Below are 20,533 nucleotides of genomic sequence, written 5' to 3'. Positions count from 1 at the left end.
GATACTGATGTTTCTGGGGAAGCAAGACATCTAGAAGACAACTGCCCTAATAGTGAACTAAAAGCTACGCGACCCCAGTTAGGCAACACTTTGCGTGAGGCCAATTCCCACACCCTAGAACCCGGGTTAAGTAATTACCCCACTAATACGCACATGCCATCAGAAGTTAGAAAAGGTTAGGTTTCAATTTGCCTCTATAAGACAAATATTCATTTGTAGCTGTCAAGTTGGCGAAGCGGATGCTTATTTTCGCAGGTTCCAGTGACATGTTTCAGGCGTAGCTATTCGTTGTCACACCAGCATTCGAAAGTTTCACAACCTCGATATCCTTAACATCCACCGATAGGTGTCTAAGTGCGTATTTGGACTAGAGTATGCAATTTGCAATTAACTTCTTTTTATTAGTCCTTTCTTCATGAGAAAGAAAAAAGATAGTAATAATTTGGGTTGGCCAGGAAATCTTGGGACAGCAGAGGCTAGTTCACAAGACCGAAGCCGGCCTAGTTAGGCCCGGGGTATTACGGGGCGGCACCAAGTATCCAAAGGCAAGACGCAAATTTGGGTTCCAGGAGCTGTAGATCTTTCCGGTTGAGTTTTCCATACGGACAGGTGGAATATCCTTCAAGAGCATTTAAGAGGAGCGGCTCTCTTTTCGGAGCACAAATTACAGTGTTAGGACGAACCCTACAGGTGCGAGATGTGTTGGCTGTTGTAGTTTAACGATAGCCAATCAGAAAGCGCAATATTACAACAATGCAACGCAGAATTGTAAAATTGGGCTTGCATTTCTAAACACGATGAAGTCTACCTCTCTTCAAAATATGAATACTGTTCCTCCTCATTCAGCACAAACTTGTGAGTTGCCAAAGTATTGTTCTAAAGCTTTGCTCATATACTTCCCTACCTGGAAACTTATTTACTGAGCTACTTACTTCTTTAAGTTAGTACTTAAGTACTTATCAGAAACAGTACTAGGAGGCTCCTAAGTATATAATCTTCTTATAGAAATTTATAACAAAAACAAGAAAAAATATTGGCACAGTTCGCCCTAGAGATATGTTAAGTTTAATAAGACCCCTGCTTGTATTCGGGCGAAGATGCTTTTATAATTGCCGTTCGTCCACCCCCGTAGTACATATTTAAATCCGATATCCCTAGTTGACATTCGGCTTGGCTGATGCCGTCGAATCTTCGTAACCTAATGTTATAATCCTCAATAAATGTTTCTACCATAAATTTAGAGTGTTAGCTGCTACAAATTATAGGACGCCATGCGAAAGCTCCCAGTATACCTCAAACTTTTGAATGGACCACCGCAAATCAATCGTAAAATGACTTTAGAAAGCGCGAAAGAATATCACCCTTATCTCCTACCTCGATGTGGTATCGCCCGTTGGTATATACATATCTATGCTCCTTTGATTGTATATATGGGCAACAATTTGGGTGAGATCTATAGATCTAGTCCGAAGAGCTTGAATGGTTTCTTCTAGGCATGTGCACAGAAACATTTTTGTAAGCATCTTAGGCTAAAGCGTTCATCATAAAACGTCCTCCAAGCCTCTGTAACATGCAGATAATGTAGATTGTCTATTATATATAGAATTTGTTCCAAACCACTTAATCTATGAGCCTCCTGGCTTATAAGTTCACTCCTAGGCTTTAACACGACCGCGGCAATACGAACGTCACTATGCGAGTACAAACTCTTTTTTCTTCTGAGGCGGTCTAGACTACATTATCACATCATCCTACATGAGCCACCCTTCACAATCACCTAGCTTCCTTAAATCTATCTTTTTCACCAATTTTGACAGCAGCCGTAAAGATGGCGGCCACCGCTGGAAAAGCGTCTCTCATATCGATGCCTTCGAAGCTCACCCACGAAACGTTCCTTTACGTCAGTTTATTTGTCTCCCGCCTAGTTTCTTTTTTTTTTTAGAAAACATGCTGATCCGACTGACCTGGTTTGGACGTACAGCGGATGTTGCAAACCTTGCACACATCTCCGAGACTTTAAACGCAGCCGTTAGCCCTCTGTTATACCAAACCATGGTCATTGAAATCGGGGCTGGGTTGGGCATCAATAGGAAATACACAAATTCGTTATTGCGTATGAGGAGCGCATAAGGCAACGAAGCAACATAAAATTCATCCGAACTTTCGGGCTCGTCGGGAAGACTAGACCTGGAAACTATGAGATTGCTAGGTTTATAGTTAAATACACGCATTTTCATTTCCAATTGATCCTCGACACGATTGACAACGATATTTTGACAGAATTCATGTAAGTTAAACATAGGATCAATATCTCGAGGCTGGTATTCTCGTCGCTAATAGCAAGATGCGTCCGCCCTAGCTAGGACACCGATATCGCTCTCGGTGATGAGGCCCAACGTACTCTACTTTTGAAACAAAAGAAGATAACCTCTCTCATAATATGCCAATATATACACACCATACCGCATGGCCTTCTTTCCAGTTGGACTATCTTTGACATTGGACCACGTGTGAAAGGCATTGAATCGATTCCCCAGTTGGAAGCAATCCTTTCTGACATACAAAGAAATTCTAACAAGCTAGAGCATATTGAGCTGAGCTTCTGTCGTCGACGAAACTACAATTTCGAAGAAATCAACCGTGTTGAGGATGTTAATAACATGAGTACTGGAATCACGCGATTTCTCTTATTATCCAGCATTCAGATCGGAGGTATTAGAGATTGGGATGATTTTGTGTCTATCTCAAAACCAAAGGTTCTGAAATTTGAGATTTAGCAGGGGATTAAGTAACTGAACGTGGAGCACAATGGATCCATCAGGGGTTTACCCGACGCACTGCAAACCCAAACAATACGGCCCACATCCTTAAACCTCACCCTTACAGATACAACATCTTTGCCAAAACTCTGCAATTATTTCGAGAATTCTACAGGTCTGGTCGAAGTGTGTATTCGGTTAAAAGGCTGTTTCGATGAGAATGTGTCGTTTAGGATAAATTTCATAAAGAGCTCGAAGAATTTGAAACGATTATTCTTAGCGTCGACGCATGAGGGTAGATATTATCACGCACCTAAAGTCGACCTAAAGATCTTATCGGAGTTATAGGTGCTCGAGGAGCTTCCAATTGCTTATCAGGGGCTAGCGGTAAGTGTCTGCCGTAACCCAGCCCCATAATTTGCTCCCCAAGACAAAGTCTCCAGCTAACGAAGGTAGATGTTCCATGAAACCAAATTTCCAGCCATGAAGCTTCTTTGGCTGCTCGACATTAACACCACAACTACCAATACCTCCTACCAGATCTGTCGGCGACGCTCCAAATATAAAATACAGGGGAAATCTGTGACAAATATTTCCCAAGATCGATTCTTCCACCCAAGCTTCACATCATTTAGGCAGTATTTTCTTGACTTAAATCCTGCTAGGCCAGCTATTATTACGGCTGTTTGTAATCACACGATGCCATAGCGCTTATTTTAGACCGGCCTTTTCATACAAAGGCTTGATCGAGGTTCATTCGAACGCCACTATAAAGAATTCCAACTCTTTCGAATGCCTGAAGGTTGGTATTTCCGTGGCTTACAGTATGCTAGCCCATATGCACTCCTTATATTATCATCCGTAGACCCGCTAATAAAGAATGAAAATATAGATTCCGTCCCAAGCTCAAGGAAGACCGGATCGACAACGGCCCAAGCTTGTAAGGTAGTCTTGATTGAATCACGCACCCAGTTGATCGGCCAGCGCTAGCTAAAGGTAATTCCTTTGACGAAAAGGCTATACCAGCCACCAACTACTACTGCCCCAAGAATTTCAAAGCCCAATGAAAAAATTAACTGGTTCTTTAATTTTTTTTATTGATTGCGTTTACATTCGCCTTCGCGCTTCGATAGACAAATTTCTTTTTTCTGAAGTGCGCACACGGTGTAAACTCTTCCCAGAATTAAAACTTAAGGTTTTTTTGGCATAAATCTCGAAATCGAACCCAAATAAATCTAAAATTCTCTGCACATCTTTGAAAGCGCCGTATAAGGCCGAACTTCGAGAGCAAGATAACTCTCAAGTTTCTTTGGTTCCCTCTCACAGTTCTGACATGTTATAAAGAAAAGTAGGCGGCGCCGGTTAAAGTTGTCCATTCACCAGCACGCCGTTACCCGGCATGCCCGCTCCGTCTAACCCTGTCGGGCCAAGAAGGCCCTGTCAAACGTCCGTTCTATATTAGGCTTTCCAACGACGACCTTTGCATGAGACTAAGTCGGCCTCGAGTTACGAGGCTGAGCTTATGCAGCAAAAGGCAGCTCTATTTTGAGCAGGGATGAGATTGAGAGGAAGATATTCAGCCCTACCCAGTAACCCCGGAGCTTACTTGCTTTCGTGCAGATTAGTGGCATTTCTAAAAATGCCCTCCAGTCTTTTGTTCATGTTTTTGCCAGTATCCTTCGATCGCATGCCTTCCTTTGTTTCTGTACCTCTCGTCTTTTCAGCGTTCACGAACTTGCTACCCCTCTTTTCATCTTTGTCTTTTTAGCGAAGTTTGTGATTTTTTCAAAAATTTTCTGGTATATGCATAATGGTGTTTTAATGTTCTACAGTTGACGATACCGTTACCGACGCCGCGACAGCCATTGCTCGGGTGGCGTAAGCGGAATTGTACACCATACCAGTGTAACGCTTATACAGCGCATTGCGAAAGAGCTTCCGCTCTACCACGGGCTACGAATTAATTTAATACCGATACCGTTTCGATATATTCCTCACACAACTTCTGCCACGAGAATGGCTCCCAGTTGCAGCAGGTCATGGGAACTCTTTGCGGGATTAGTCACATTGTTTATCGGAGTTGAAGCTCAGTTGAGTGCAAGTGATGGGCTATGTCAAAGATTTGGACATCAGAGTGCGCCTCTGCCTTTGTGATTTGGAGACATTTTATAAATTTACTCTAATCCCTTCTTTCATTAGGCACCTTGGTTGGGGATAAGCTTGTTCTCGCTGGTGGTTTTCGAGTGGTTCGAGATCCTCGTACTGGGGTCGTTACAGAACAATCAAGTATGCCGCAACGCAATTTCCCCGCCATTTTATTGCCCGCTTCATAACAAGGCCCGGTTCTAATTTTGTGTAGCAAATGATTTCCAGTCGCTCGACCTCGGACCCAATGGAGTCTCGTTTCGATTAGGTCGGGATAATTCGCAGCGTGGTCCGCAATGGCAGAACATAAATTATACAGTAAATGGGGCCGCCGGCCTCCCCAAAGTTGTTAACGGAGCTATGTGGAGGAACAAGGAAGATTTATACATTTATGAAGGGCGGTTACCCGGATTAGGGCCAGAAGCATCTTCTTCATTGTGGAAATACACGGCAAATACTAGCGTATGGGGGCAAGAGTTGACATGGAGGCATCCTGACTCCAATCTACCGAATCGGGTTTCGAGAGGAGGGTCGGTCTCGATTGGCGACTACGGTGTGGGCGTATACATTGGCGGAGCTAGGATATTCGTCAATGACTCCGATACGCCAAAGAGTGGGAATTGGTACTATCCAAGTGAAGAACAGCTTACAACATTCAATCTACGGAATTTGAATAGAACAACTACAGGCTTGCCGGATTCCCAGAAACGAATGGGGGCGGCATTGGGATACCTGCCAATTGGAACCGGAGGGGCAATAATTGGAATCGGGGGGACATTAGAGAACGATGAAGTTCGGGTATATATAATAAAATTCTTGATTCAAACAGGGCTTCGTCTAGTTCTAACATTGTGATGATCAGGAAACCGGAAGTGTTGAAAATATCGCACGCGAAGACTTTGATCCAGACGATATCAGCTTTACTCCAATGCAAAGAGTCTGGATCATGGACCTTGACACCCGGAAATGGTACTCTCAATCCACATTCGGGACTTATATCCCAGAACCCCGAATGGAACACTGCATTGCTGTCGCCTCAGCACCTGACTTCTCATCCCACAATATCTATATGTTCGGCGGAAGCACAGCAACTTCATTTCTAAACCGCACCGGCGAGAGATACTTTAATGAACTTTACATTCTATCAATTCCGAGTTTCAGGTGGATCCGACGAACATTTGACGTTTCCGATAACGTGCCAGTTGGAAGAGTTCAACATACTTGCCATGTGTATGGTAAAAACTTGATTATTCTAGGTGGTGCGACGCAGAATAGCACGGAGTGCACATGGGATGAAGTCAATATCTTAGACATGTCGAGTCTAAGATGGGTTACAGATTATCAGTACTCGGCAGACCAGTTTACGGTACCAGATATCGTCACGGGTAGCATCTCCAACAATGGGAAGGTTCAGACAGATCCCGTCAACGGGTGGGATGACCATGATCTAGAGGCTCTCTTCAAGATCAACAGCAGTGGAAATATAATGGTCAGGATTGCAGCAGTTGCAGGTGGGGTAGCAGGTGGAATAATTCTGTCATTCATCCTCGTAGCCGGTTTCTGCCATTATAAGAAAAAGCGCGAGCATAAAAAGGAACAACAAACGTTGAAGTCCCAACTCACTTATGAACCCTCAAGGGCTGATCGCGAATCTAGATACGATCATGACCCGACCAGGGATGGTGGTGCGATGGAACTTCATTCGACGTCGCCATCAAGCGTGACATCAACTTTCGACGAAGTCTCTGGATATGCACACCCAGGGAAATTATGGACGGCCAGCTATCACAGTTATGAAGTGTCGGAAGCCGATGCCGATTACCCAGATACCGAAAACGACCGAACACGGTTAATACTAGATACAAAGGTTCCCACAGGGTACTTTGAGCTAGGAAACCCAAGCACCCCTACGGCTATGGAAAGGCATGAGCTCGGAGGCGGAGGTAGGATATTTTTTCATTTATCCGAAATATATATAGCGAAAAAAGCTAATCATACTTTTGCGCAATAGATCTTGGTGAGCAGCGCCTCCAAGCTGTAGATAATGATCCACCATCACCGATAGGTTCACGTGGAACTCGGTGGAGATAAATTGGTAGGTATTTAGTCTTAAACTTGGGTACTTAGTTATGTATCTAGATGTACATAGAGTATTAAAGTTGATGACTACTAGCAATTACATAAATAATATGCAGCGTCAGGGCCGGCTGGGAGAAGATCGAGGTATCCCTATCCCATTACAACCAACTCCTATGGCCCCAGATATCCTTTCCAAGTTCAAAAATCTTTATCCAAGAATACTCTTCCCCACTGAGGGATACTGGTACCAAAGCTGTTACTGCCTTGCGAACGCGATTAAAGTCTTGGATCTCAGTCTCTGGTATTGATTTATAGCCACGAGGCAGTACCTTCGGGATCAATAATATATCTTCCGGGTGCTCGTGATTCTCTTTAAGGCCCGTTTCAACAATCTCGAGTTTATTGGGATAGCTTGACTTCCCAAATATCTTGTCAAGATGGCCTTTCCGTGTCTTCGCCGTTTCAATGTGCGAAGGGGTCGGCGCCATTGATAAAAGGTCGAAGAAACCTCCGCGATGTCGGCGAGGCGCAATAAGGCCATTCGCAGTTAGAATCCATAGGACGCGAAGTGACGGGAATGATCTTTCATCGAGTTTTATTGGCTGTTATGTAAAAGATTTCTAAGTCAGAGAATAGTCCCTTTAACTCGAACGCACGGAAAACATAAAGAATGCCAACTTACTGGGATATTCGGGTTCTGAAGCGTAAACCCTTGGGCAAGAGCACATGGGGTTCTTACACAAACTAGATCTTATTTTCATTTGTGAAAAAGCTCGTGACGCGATCGTATGTAGACACCTATCACATGTTAACGCTTAGATAAGTCCTAGCCGAACACCAAGATTTTTCAGATAAACCTTTATACATTTAACACCAACAAGTTTTGCCCCTGGGTGCAAAACCTCAGAAGTGTTTAAACGACTATAGGAACATAGGTATTGCTAACCGGGTTACAAAATTGATGCTTTGGTAGAGATACTCTCTTTGAATGGTGGCTGCCAGGTTTAATTTCATACTCTATCCTTAAATGTATCTTCATTAGTAACCGTAAATATTAAGTATCTAAGTATATATTAATTATAAAACGAAATCTAGGAGGGTAAAAAGTAATACTCATATTTATCCATATGCGTCCGTAAGTTTATACATGAGCCGTAAATGAAATCCCAGCCTGCGCCGAATACATTTTAACTACCCAAAAAGACGCCCATCCGAGATGCTGTTCAAAACGAAAACACTTAACTCCCCCAATGAGATTTCGCCTCTAGTAATCGTACATGATCATGTGGCTATTCCCTTTAGGATTCCGGGACTCCGATCATTCAAACAATAAGAAAAAAAATGCAACCCTCTGCAAAGATATTCCCAAAGGAACTGACATGGGAAAGCGGCCAGCAGAAAAAAATCCTGTCAGGATCATTCCTTCTTAACTTCACTCTCAGAGCAACTTTCGTAATCTGTCTGCAAGTAGGCCAAGCCGAGCCACAACTGCTCCGCTACCCATTCGCTCCCTTGGCTTCTCAGTAAACATTCCCCGGCAGCATAGAGCAACTAGTTCTCTAACCACAGCATCGCCCGTGCCATCAGTATCTTTATCTTCCGCTGCCTCGACAAGTGTGTCACACCAGATTCTCACTGATGCGATATTCCCCCGAAATGATATATCAGTTTTCTTGAAGTTGGGCTTATTAGCAAACTTGGCGTCTGACTCCCGGCGAGTCACTGGGCGGCCAGAGCCATAGCTATGAGGTCGTTCAATCACTGTAGCCGTAGACCGGTTGAAAACGCTACTTGGGAAGATTGTCCTTGTACTCTTCCCACTAGCCGAAGACCCGAGAGATGAGCTTGAGGTGAGGCTGTTTCGTGCTATGCTGCCCGTTTTACGACGATGATTCTTGTATACAGACATCTTCAACTTTGAGACGAAAGTCAAGATATCCACCATGACACAAGCTAGGCTGAAGATGTCCGACTTGCATAGTATTACTGGATCAGTCGCAAGATACGGTTGCTCCCCTAAGAGTGCTACCAAGCCAGCAGCATCGGCGTAGTCCTCCGGTGCACCATATTCGTCGCGAACATCAGCTCGCCCTTGTCTGTTGAAAATATCCAGAGTCCCAAAGACCGGACCGGCGTCGCAAAGCATTAGTCTCGCACCATCTTCCATCACACAAATACTAAAAGGGTTGATATCGCCATGTCGGATATTTTTCGTATGTAAGAATGCGACGGCGCTCACCAGGCCAGTAATCCAGTTAAAGGCCAATACTCGTTTTTCGGTCATCGACATTGCAGAATAGCAATAGGCAGGTGAGCGGAAGAATGAGTCTAAAGTGATGGTAGGTGCAGGGCGGTAAAGGAGGTAATCCATATCTTCGTATGTATACGAAGCGAAGAGTTCTACAATATTGGCGTGGCGTATATTCCGTGAGCGGATAGTCTCCACATGGAGCATGAGCTTATCTTTCGATGGGACCGTTATGCGAGTGATGTAGTCGTGGTTTCGCTTTCCGTACGGTCGTACAACCTTTTCCACCACATATTCACCATTAGGGGGTAGCTTCTCGATTACTTCGAGTGGGACTACTTCTTGTTCTTCGTAATCGATATGTTCTCCGGAATTTATATTCTTCAAAAGGAAGATAAACTGGGCTCGCCAGAATCGTTCGTCCATCTCTTCGTCGGGTTTCGAGGAAAGGGCCAGTCTCGGTATTGTCTTTCTAGCTATGGGTAGGTCGGCATCGTCCCAGGCGTCATCAATAATCCAGAATATTTGCTCTGGGACCCCGAGATGTAGTAGGACCAAGAATAGTCGCCTCGCTTTGTGGACAATCCAGTCCAAGTAAGTCTCGTCGGTTAACCCGGTACCAAAGGCCACTGGTTGTTTTAACCGCTCTTTCAGTGGCGGTTTTAGGCCCGGTACGTATGGCATATTTGCAATAACAAAACTTTCCGTGACGGTATATTTAATTCGCATTTCGTCCCACCAGACTGTCGCCGCCTCGAAGTCTAGTTTTTCCTGCGTACCAAAACCAAATAATATGGCGTTCATTGTGAGGAACTGGTTCCCAACCGCCATGGCCCTCTGTTTCAGCTGTTTCCTCCGCCGTTGCGTTATTGGCATATTTGCGTATTCATCTTTTTGTCTGTGAATATCAAGATATAACCGCGATGGGTCGATACTGGGCTTACTGTCCGGTAAGGCGGAGAAATCTGAGTCTACTGTCGAGACAGCTGAACAGAGTGATGCCAAATCCGGATCATGCATAGAGTCGTCGGAATATCCGATATCATCGAAAAAGGTAGGGTTTACAGCCACTTTCCGGTTCGCTGATCTTAAAGCTTCGGAGTCGTAGCCATATGGTTTTGCAAAGATGCTCGGGCTCAAATATTGAGACCGCGAGGTTTCGCGGCCGGATGGGTAGGATGAAGGGTAGTATGACATAATTTCGGTCATTTTCGAGTATCATACGATATAGTCGGCTTATAGTTTATATCTTTCCGTGAGAGATGGTGGCTCCGGTCCGAGCATATGTTTTTTGCATTATAGCGAACCCGCCGGCTCCATCGTCGCCTTGAATTATGAAGTTCCTGTGTCGTATCTGTGATGTTCTTCTGTGTTGGATTCGCTGCGTTGCGCGTCGTTCTGGTGTAACCAAGGTTGAGGTGAATAATATGGGCATGAAACCGAGAGGATTTAATTCTGTAAAAGTATTCCAGGGGTGTCGACACTCTCTATACGAAAGCTAAAGTTAGAACAAGCCTCTCATCGTATCGAGCTAGAAGGGCTTACTTTACTTATTCTGTTGTCTCAAAAGAAGGACGAATCGAAGTGAGGCAATTCGGAGTATATGTAAGGTTTGAAGGCAGCGAAAAACAGCCTTCTAGAAGCAGACGGCACCCAACCATGCTGGTCCTGGCCAAGGCAAATTATTTCAAAAGGCATCCAAACAGGGTATGGAGATACTACTAGGTAGCTGCTTTGTCACATAGCATGACCCACACACTGCGGGTGGGCAGCGACATCCTGAAAAAAAAAAAAAAAAAAAAAAAAAAAATCACTGTCATGCATTGCATGAATAAACGAGGTATGGAGTACTTCTTAGTCAAAGTTTTCAAACGCCGATTTCAAGAGAGCATCTACTAGCGAATGTAGGTCTACTTCTCCAAGAACTCGGGACGTCGGATGAGCATATGAGTTGATTGCGACACCAACAAAACTATTTTGGGCGGCACAGTGCTGCATGCGCCAAAAGCTCGTCCTCGTTTGAGAATTGATTTTTTCTGGGCAATAACGCCTACATGGTGAGGGTTCCTCACTTTCAGCTTTCAGCTTTGTGATCACAAGTCAAACTTTCAGCACAGTCAGGACTTATCGAAACTTCGATGTTGTCTGTGCTGGTGGTATCTGACAACTCTTCCTGCTGGATTCATTCGCGGCTCGGTTAACCAGCCTGGGCTTTTTCCGAATAGGCAACTACGATCTATTGCTCCGGAGTAAATTAGGTGTTTGAGCCTGCAGGGCGAAATTCCACCGGCATATCTGATTCGATAGGTCGAAAGTCATTTGAAAATGCTCGATCCCCTTATGAATGCCTAGACAGGATGGTATAACAGACTTGTCCCCAAGATACTTACGTACAGTACCAATATCTTGGAATGTTTGGCAAACAGAAATGCGGAGCTAGAAGCCTCAGCGCTGATCTGACCATCCCATGAGATGATGCAGTGAAGAATCATCCTGATCGATTTTCATGACCGGTGATAGGTTAATACAATATCTCTACTTTGTAATTAGCTGGAAGCGACCTTCAATCCGAGATGTCGTGATTTTAGTACGGACATCTGGAAGGTTTCCCACCATGAAACCGAATATCTCCACCCGCTTGACCGTTTGCAGTGGAGGCCTGAAGCCCCTACAACGCCACGATAAAGCCCCAAAGCCAGCACTAGTTAGCTAACCCGAGAGATCAACAACATAAATTTTGATAACGAATCGTATACAATTCCCATGTATGTACTTTAGTATGCATATGCACTGTCTGGGCATTAAAACAGCAGCAAATATCGGCCACGTGTGCGCCGTGTCTGTCTCACTCCAAAATGGACAGGAGCCGAACTGGACACTAAAAAGGATACAGTAATGGTTTTTCAACATGGTGCGAATTCCTCCGTCATACACTCAGACCTCAGACCTTGGAAATGATTCAAATGAAATTCAACGTCGGAGATGAGTTGATCAAGAAGTAGTTTATACAAGGAACAGGTGTGAATGGTGCCGGCCGAAGGGAAGGGATCCCACATAAGTTACCTATCTTGTTATCGTGGATAAACCTGATATCAGGTTAGTGCGGGAAAAGTGGATCCATGGAGTTGCGAGTAAGCTATTATTGAACGGGGTGATTCGACCCTCAGATAACAAACCGATGTTCCTTCACTCGTTTCAGCGCCTCGAAAGTTAAAGGAAGTTATGGGTTCGGTTCTGTGTTGCCTGTTTCGATAGTTAGAGTTCAGAACGAAAGCATGCAGGTCCTGAAGCTTTAACACCCCGGCACTGGCTTTGAGCGGTTACACATGGGATTTACCGTATGTCGGGAGACCTATTAGCATTGTTTGCGGTAGTAAAGGTTTCCTCCTGATTTCCGCGATTATGATCGGGAATTTGATTGTGGCAATTGCTGCCATCGAGATCTCGAGATCGCCGATTTTCATGAAACGCATTATTGCTATCCAGAAACTTTGTTCAAAAGCCGAGTCAGCTTTTGGCCCTAGCAATTATTGGTCCGGTTAGCGTAGCCTAAGCTACGCAAATGCAAAGTATGGCCTAACATTAATCTTGTCAACTGCCCCAGCCGCTACAACGCCTCTTCAGCTTTAGCTTCAGCCAGCTGGTATCCGACGAATCTATATGAATTCATGAACTAATTATGATACTATGTATGAGGTCTCCATCTTCGCTTTCATGCAAGATTAAAGCTAAGAACCGGACAATCTATCGGGAGGCGATAGGCACCCCTCGAAACCTCGCCAGATAAGATCCAACCCTTAAGGTTAAGGCTACACTGCGCTGTGGTGCTATTTTAAACCTTGTGCGGGACGTGGGGGTTACAACACATACTCCGATAGATATATGGATCATATAATCACATGATATCGATATCATTTAATTTAATCAATCAGAAAGGTTTCTTGATGACGTCATCATATCCATGAGAGAAGCTCGGTTGAATGTGATAAATTGGGTCGCATGAGCCAATAGTACACATCCGTTGTTTACTGACGAATTAAAGTAACATGAAGACTCCGGCTGCAACTTTCCTCGTACTGTTAACAGATGTTCTTCATTGCTCCTACTGTTAAATTCTTTCAAGAGACAAGAGGAAGCCGTTTAAATATTTCATACTACAGAAACATTAAGATAAACTAATCGTATAGCACTTATTTAGTGTCTTCGCCTAATATATTTTATTTGCAGGAGTACTCGAGTGCCGGACCCTAGTGAATTTATTGTATTCACGTCACCAACAACACTCTCAGAAAGCCTATTCCTTAATTCTCCAACAAACAGGAGAGTTGTGAATCGCCATGCGAGCTGGATATCTTCTGCCACTTGTGTAAGAACAGAGGAATCTTTCGAAAGGGGAATGTGGGTCGTGTATGTAATTACTCTACATCTCTGGAGGACCATTTGGCCGGGCAAGTATTATTTGCTTCCCTTCTTTTGCTTCCACCACTAAATTTATATGATTCGTTGCACTAATTTTTCTAGGTGGCCGGAGATACTATACCGTTGTCCGAGCTCTAGCCTAATGCCGTCCTTGGGGTCGAGGAAAATGCTTTAATAATTTCTCCGAAGTGAAGCATCGCTAATTAATGAAAATTAGTTTCAATGGGTACATAGTGTGACTTCGATGGAGAAGGAAGGATGGATGTGCGTGGCCTAAACAAATCTCGGTGGCCCTTCATGGCTTGATTTAGTCTTGTTCCTGGTCTTGAATCCATCAATGCATCCTCTCTTTCTCAGCTCGAACGGCCTCAGGAAGACTAGCAGCCTGTGTTGCGCTGTAGTTTGGAAATAACTTGTCTTGAACTTGTGCCTGGTCTGGCCTGGTCTGGATCGGATTAGAGGCTACTTAGGCCTTAAATAAGGGACCAAGAATCATGAAAAATTGGAACACTTGCAAATAAGCTTTGTAAGTTAATTTAGTCTAGTTTTTTCTACCAAACATGCTATTTCTAGTTAGCAATAACGAGTCATGATCATCGATAGACCTTAATTATAACGGATTAAGCACCAACTGGGCTATAGCGCTACTTCCTTCGAATGACGGTGAAGTTAGGTTAAAATTTCAGGTTAGATATCTTGAAATTCGACTACTTTTGGTACCTGAACACTCAATAACTGTGGAGAAAAAGGCAAAAGCTGAAATATTAAAAGATGAACCAGATGCCTAAGACATTCAAGACTGCAGGCGTGGAAATTTCGAAATCCTGAGGCTTGCAAATGGAACTTAAAGTTGATTATTAACGTTTTGAATTCATTAAGGCGTACATGCGACTAATGCAGGGGGCGGCGGGTCTTTTTCATTTCCGAAGAAACTAGGACTTTGTGCGTTGTGATCTTTAATCCTTCGTGATGGCAACAAGCCGCGCAGGTCGGCCATTCTAGAAGGGTATATGCACCGCATAATCTCTCTTAGCGGCATCAAACAGACAGAGCATTCCAATGGGGGCTAGTCCAGAGTACAAAGCGGAAGCAACATGCAATATCCGCGCTCGATTTATAGTATATATATAAACGGCATTTGATTGCCCCATTTCATCTCCGAATTAGTATATTATATAAACCCTCTTCACAGCCCCTACAGCCTCCGTTATAAAGTTTTGTGCCTGTCTGTCTAATAGCTAGCACCCTTGCCACCTACTGCGCATCTAGGATATCAAAAATTGCTTTGACCTCTGGAACTTTCTCTTCAAGGACACTTCGGGTCTCATCCCAAACACGTTGTTGTGCAATGCGGCCGCTCTTCCTTTCCATGAAAGGAGGGTACCTGGAATATGACCAGTTGTTAGTTCTTACTCTTTTATCTCTAGTATTGATAACTTACGGCGCAGTAGTGAAATCCATCATGATCTTCCCATGGGCATCCTCTGCAGATGAGGCTCCGTTGACCAAAGCAGTGGCGCAAATCTGTGGATCTCTTGCTCCCAAGTTCATAATCAATCTTGGAATAAGCTTTTCTTTATTAGGGTTTGTAAGGCCAGTCCATGCAGAACCTGGGTCGGCGCTATTAATCGTCACTTTTCGCATCCCTTTGCCCTTTGCTGCGGCGGAAGCTCGGGCAGCTAGCTCGCGAGCGAAGTAGAGAAGAAGAGCCTTGGAGCGGCCATACTGGTGTCCTTGCTCGAGACCGTCCTTGTTGTTGCTTAGCTTCTTAAGATATGAGCCAGTCTTAGGAATGCCCATAGTGAATGAGGATGGGTAAATGCCAAAGGTCGTGACAAAGGTAAGAACAGGAGGGTTTGGGTTTCCAGGAGACGATTTGAGGACCGGAAGAAGAAGTAGTCCGAGAAGTGCATTTGCTATATAGTTGACGTGTATCGCTATCACGGTAAGGTGGTTGATATATTGATTCTTGAACAGAGGGGGTGAAGTGAAGCTTACTAGTTTCCCAGCCCTCTGGAGACTCGCGACGATTGAAAGACAAGATACCAGCAGTACTCAAGACATGGTCCAGATTCTTTAATTCCTTTGCCTTTCTTCCCAACTCCTGGCAAGCTTCGTAGGACATCAAATCAACTTGCCAAACCAGAATATTAGGAGGAGTCTTTTGCAATGCTCGGGCTTCTTCCTCAATTTCCTTCTTGAGAGGTGAACAATCTCTAACATCAACTAAAACCAAAGTCTCTACATCGCGACTAGCAAAAATTTTGGCAGCTCGAGAGCCAAATGCGCCGTTGGCACCAGTGACCAGGGCTGTCCTTCCCTTGTATGATTCCGTTTTCACGGTAGGTTTGGCCACGCGCTGGTCTCGAAGGCTCCAGTAAGGGAAATACTCTTTAAGGAAGAGCGGTACTCCATAAAAGATGACGGCAATAAGAACTGCGGCCGCAGCTGCGACAATTGGCCCGTAACTAGCCATTTTCGAGGTACTGAAGAAGCGGGGTGAGCTGTCGTTGTCGAGAGTTGGACACCCTAGATCGTGGCACGCGCGTGGCAGACCTCCTATTGGCACGTGACCTGTGTCACGTGGCACAAATTTGGTGCTGAAGTAGCACAAGACGAAGTCGTCTCGAAGCTGATTGACGGATTAGTTGGAGTAGCGAGTTTGTCAGGGTTAGTCTACTTCCATGTCTCGCACTTGTTATCGACGCCTACAGCCGGCACTCCGGAGAAGTGTCGACACTTTTTGCATTTTAACCTCCTTATCAACCCTGATTACTAGGGTACACATATTCAGCATGCTAACACGGCCCCAGACTCCAGATGTTGACGGGTTTAATCACTCTTAACTTACTACGGTACTATTCCTTGTAATTCTACTCTAGGTAATCTGAATATATTTGAATCATCTCCTTACCGTATACCCCAGATTTTTGTCAAATTGCCAACCCTGCGTTTTAGTGGCCGCACAATCAATTGATACCTACTTTTTCGCTCTCTTAGACCCCATGAACACCAAAGGCCAGGACCCTGAAAATATCTCAGCTCGAGCGTTTGCAGAGACTTTTTGTATTGATCCATCAGAACCCTGTAAAGGTCTTTGCATTGATTACTAGCAACCCCCATGTTAGCTTTGAAGAACCGAAGTTGCAGCACCTAGCTATCTGTCTCAGAATATTTATGAAAAACTCTCGAGGTGTTGGCTGTAACATAACAGCGAGGAGGGAGCATATGCCTAGTAGCTAAGGTTAACGGTTACATTAAAGAAATATTCGTTACATGTGATAAATTGCGGCAAGACCTCCGTCGCGTACTCGGAGAAATCAGATTTGATATTTTACCCGATAAATTTCATGCTGCATGCACATGGGTCAATGCTGAATTTTCGTCATTGGGTGCTGTGATACAGAGCTTATGATCAACGCTCTGGCCCATCTTCAAAACGGAAGTCAGACACTTTAAGTTAGCGCTCCATATACAATTCATGAAATCTGAGCTCACTCGTCAATATGCTCGCGTGGTAGCCTGACCAAAGTTAGGCATGATTTTCCCACTCACTATCAGATTTTAAACTCTAGACCTCGGTATTAGCACAACTCACTGAGTCGAACATTGCGCGGCCCGTATATAGCCAGCCAAAATTTGAGGAAGAGGAATAACTGTGAGACGGTGGCTTGTGCACCGCCGCGGTTAGATCAACCAACTGTTCCCTGAGGTCAGCCCGGGTTCATGCAACAACGGAATTTGTAGCAGGCCGGGTTCCAGACTCAAGGTTTAAATTCACAGCGTGCATCGGATCCCTAATTATGCATTCGAATGCATTCTTCGTGGGCCATCCTTCGAGATTCCTGTCGCAGGAGACGAATGGCCGAATAGGATCAAATGGGGTCAAACTTCAAAAGAGGCAAATGAGCTAAGTGTTGTTTTGGCGTATTCCATACTATACTACACGTGCGTGTACCCCCACAACTTGTCTCCCCCACATCGTATTTTTTTCAGTAAATTTTAGGTTATCGTTTCATGCAAATATTTCAAATCGTTCTTGAGTGCCTACTGGCGAAAGGTTTTGGGGATAAGGGGGTGCGCAGTATGAGCGTCTCGCCATATCAAAGACTTATTGGAATCGAATCGATGGTTGAAAGTTGCTAACTGGAATATTGACCACGAGCAGTTAGAGACAGAAACGTTTAAAGGTTGGCCGTTGGATGTTGTTCAGCAGACTACTACAAGTCCGGTTTTAGTCTAGTTCGTAATATCCGCCGAAAGACGCGATGGGGCGTAAGTGTGAAAGCCATTCCGGCTTGAAGGGGTATTTATTTAGCTAATTAGTACTCATGTATGGACATGTACGTACATATATGGATACATGCAAGTAACTGTACCTACATCTGTAAGAATCATTTCAGGATCCTGGGCATTGTAAGTTAGGACCTAGGGAGTTGACAGTCCGGCTGTCACACCAGCTTGCTCGGTGGGACGGGTTCCATGGACTATAAAATATTTCGATAATATATTTTGAGGGACGAGCGCATGCCATACCCTCCAACATTGTTAGTAGATGCCTATGCGGCTAAGTGTGTAGTGTACATATACAAAGAAAATATTTGGTGCTATAGCCTTGATGCTTGGACACTTTCAGGAGCCAACATCGCCATCCCAGGATGTATCATCAAGGTATAATAAACTCAACGCTAAAGGGATGATATCGACACAATTGATAATGTAGACTCCTCAAAATTCTGGCGTCGATGTGTTAAAACAAGAAAGAAAACCCCCACTTGACACCGTGTTTCATACGCTGAAAATCCCTCCTTTCTAAACATTTGGGGTATTTTTTGGTGGCATATAGCCTCCCGTGTCAGTGATCTCCAGGATATGACATGAAAGCTCCAATTGACCTGAAGCGAAAGTTTCAAAGTAAAAAAAAAAAAAGTGACCCAAACCATAAACGCCTGCCAAAGTGAATGAAGTAAACTGGAAGTATGAGAACCAAATGGACTTAGAAGATATGAAATCAAGCAGGAACCTCAGACTCGATTAATTCCTGGAGTTAGAGTGATGATGATGCGGGGTGTGGCTGGTGGGGGCAGCAGCGATGCTAACTGTGTACCCGGCACTACGTCCGTAGTTCTCGTTCCTCCCTGAGCCGTTATCTTCGTTAATGCTTGCAGGGGCGCTCTTAACTTCGTACGTAACGTCAGTCTTAATGCCCTCGTTACCCTTGGAGGCCATGATGCGCTCTTCGCTCTCTGTGGCGTTGAGGATGGTTCTTCCAACGCTGTATTGCCCTTTCTTGTTCTTGCTCGAGTTGTTGTACCGTGGTAGCTCCATGGCCGTTCCATCCGATTTGTTGCTTCCGTACGTTCTTGCGGTACCAGTTGCGTACATGCTTCGTACGGAAGAAACACCGCGCATGAATAAAGGGTAGATCATTGGAATATTGCCAATGATAACGGAGACGAACGTTTCCCTACATGCCCAAGAGCCAGCTGCGAGGGCACCTCCTACTGGATCGGCAAGAATGAACCCCACACGAAGGATACCTGCCGTGATAATGAAACATCCACCAGAGAACATTGCAATCAAGAGAAACTTGCGCTTGAGTGGGATTTGAGCCTTCCAAAGAAGTGGCAGTGGAATGTACATGAGGTATATGTCGGTGAGAACGTTGAGAACAACAGTGACATAGCAGTCGATTTTAGAAATGGCGGGTTGGCAAGCATTTGGCGGCTCTGGGTTCATCTGAAAATTCTGACGATACGGATGGCAACCAAGGTGAATTGAAAGAATGACCGCAATATAAGTCGTGATAAGCATGACAGCACCAACTCGGATTTTTATGGTTTGTTGACCGAGACCGTCTCTGTAGAAGCGACATGTTAGTATATATTCCATTTGATCATATTAGGTAATAGAATTAGACTTACGTCAAACGACTGTAGAATATCAGAAGACACCCTTTGAGCAGCCATAGCAGAAGAGTGTACAAACTCCATCCGATCAACTGGATCTTGACGCCGGTAATCCGTAGGTTCCACTCTTCACTCCCCGGTTCCAATGCTTGACGTTGCTCGGGTGTCATGCCGTTATTAGCAAGGCCTCTTGCGAGGAATCCCACACAATATGCAGCTGTTGTTTCCATTGAATACACCACCTAGACATTGTCGTAGTACTTATGTCAGTACAGATCTATATTGATAATTTCTAAATCTCGGACGTCCAACCCCTGCATGCACAGGGCATTATAACTTACACCTGCGAATACCATCAAATAATCGTCAGCTTTGAACGCATGAAATCCTCCTGATAGAGTGAACCGGGCGTATAATCTGCCAATAATGAACAGAAGAGCGATTGCTAATAAGGTCCATGCTTCCTTGTAGAAAGCTTCAACGGCCGCTTGCTGCGCTGCTTGCATTGCGGCAATCTCCTCTGGGGTCATCATTGACGTATCCATTTTGTGAGGATCGTGGGACCAAGCGACCAAGATTTCCTAAAGTATTTTTTTGGCTTGCTGGATGTGGTAAAATTGCTCGATCCTCGTAACCTCGAATAGTAAGAGACGACTGTTTGAACTTTGTGATATAAGACTCCAGTCGATTAGGTAAATGTCAATGTGGGCTCCAAGAGAAACATGGAAGCGAGAGCGGATGGGCGGGAGTCTATATATCTTAAGTTCGTTTGTTCCTTAAAGCTATGGGGTTTTATGCCCAAAACAGCACTCAAGGGCGTTTTCTTCATATCTCAAACAAGCCGTGGCCTCGCTGCCGGACAGTTCTGGGACTTTTCGCTGGTTACGAATGAAATAACGGTGTACCCTTGGCGACTGTTCATTTTCTAAACGTTGCTTTTTTTCTCCACGGCCATTGACTCGTTGTGCTAGGGG

At 44.5% G+C, this 20,533-nt stretch overlaps 5 protein-coding genes across 5 annotated transcripts; 1 reads left to right on the top strand and 4 right to left on the bottom strand.

The window, feature by feature from the left end:
- Positions 1-4,775: 4,775 nt before the first annotated feature.
- DFL_007623 (uncharacterized protein) lies at positions 4,776-6,995 on the top strand (the record flags this gene model as incomplete). Its single annotated transcript, XM_067637234.1, has 5 exons — positions 4,776-4,893; positions 4,959-5,045; positions 5,119-5,702; positions 5,767-6,847; positions 6,916-6,995. The coding sequence occupies 5 exons, from the start codon at positions 4,776-4,778 to the stop codon at positions 6,993-6,995; spliced, it is 1,950 nt and encodes a 649-aa protein (XP_067488771.1).
- A 146-nt stretch (positions 6,996-7,141) lies between these two features.
- DFL_007622 (uncharacterized protein) lies at positions 7,142-8,022 on the bottom strand (the record flags this gene model as incomplete). The annotated part of the gene is made up of 5 exons (XM_067637233.1): positions 7,142-7,585; positions 7,666-7,694; positions 7,764-7,781; positions 7,849-7,904; positions 8,000-8,022. The coding sequence occupies 5 exons, from the start codon at positions 8,020-8,022 to the stop codon at positions 7,142-7,144; spliced, it is 570 nt and encodes a 189-aa protein (XP_067488770.1).
- A 399-nt stretch (positions 8,023-8,421) lies between these two features.
- On the bottom strand, positions 8,422-10,440 carry DFL_007621 (uncharacterized protein; the record flags this gene model as incomplete). Its single annotated transcript, XM_067637232.1, has 1 exon — positions 8,422-10,440. The coding sequence occupies one exon, from the start codon at positions 10,438-10,440 to the stop codon at positions 8,422-8,424; it is 2,019 nt and encodes a 672-aa protein (XP_067488769.1).
- A 4,464-nt stretch (positions 10,441-14,904) lies between these two features.
- Positions 14,905-16,126, bottom strand: DFL_007620 (uncharacterized protein; the record flags this gene model as incomplete). Its single annotated transcript, XM_067637231.1, has 3 exons — positions 14,905-15,034; positions 15,092-15,587; positions 15,649-16,126. 3 exons carry the CDS (start codon positions 16,124-16,126, stop codon positions 14,905-14,907), a joined length of 1,104 nt encoding a protein of 367 aa, XP_067488768.1.
- A 2,558-nt stretch (positions 16,127-18,684) lies between these two features.
- Positions 18,685-20,104, bottom strand: DFL_007619 (uncharacterized protein; the record flags this gene model as incomplete). Its single annotated transcript, XM_067637229.1, has 3 exons — positions 18,685-19,510; positions 19,575-19,801; positions 19,901-20,104. The coding sequence occupies 3 exons, from the start codon at positions 20,102-20,104 to the stop codon at positions 18,685-18,687; spliced, it is 1,257 nt and encodes a 418-aa protein (XP_067488767.1).
- Between the last annotated feature and the right edge of the window lie 429 nt (positions 20,105-20,533).

Source organism: Arthrobotrys flagrans (genome assembly GCF_004000055.1).
Source record: "Arthrobotrys flagrans strain CBS H-5679 chromosome Unknown unitig_8, whole genome shotgun sequence".
In the NCBI taxonomy this organism is placed as follows: Eukaryota; Fungi; Ascomycota; class Orbiliomycetes; order Orbiliales; family Orbiliaceae; genus Arthrobotrys; species Arthrobotrys flagrans.
The sequence above is the reverse complement of the archived record's forward strand: the minus strand, read 5'-3'. Positions and strand labels throughout refer to the sequence as shown.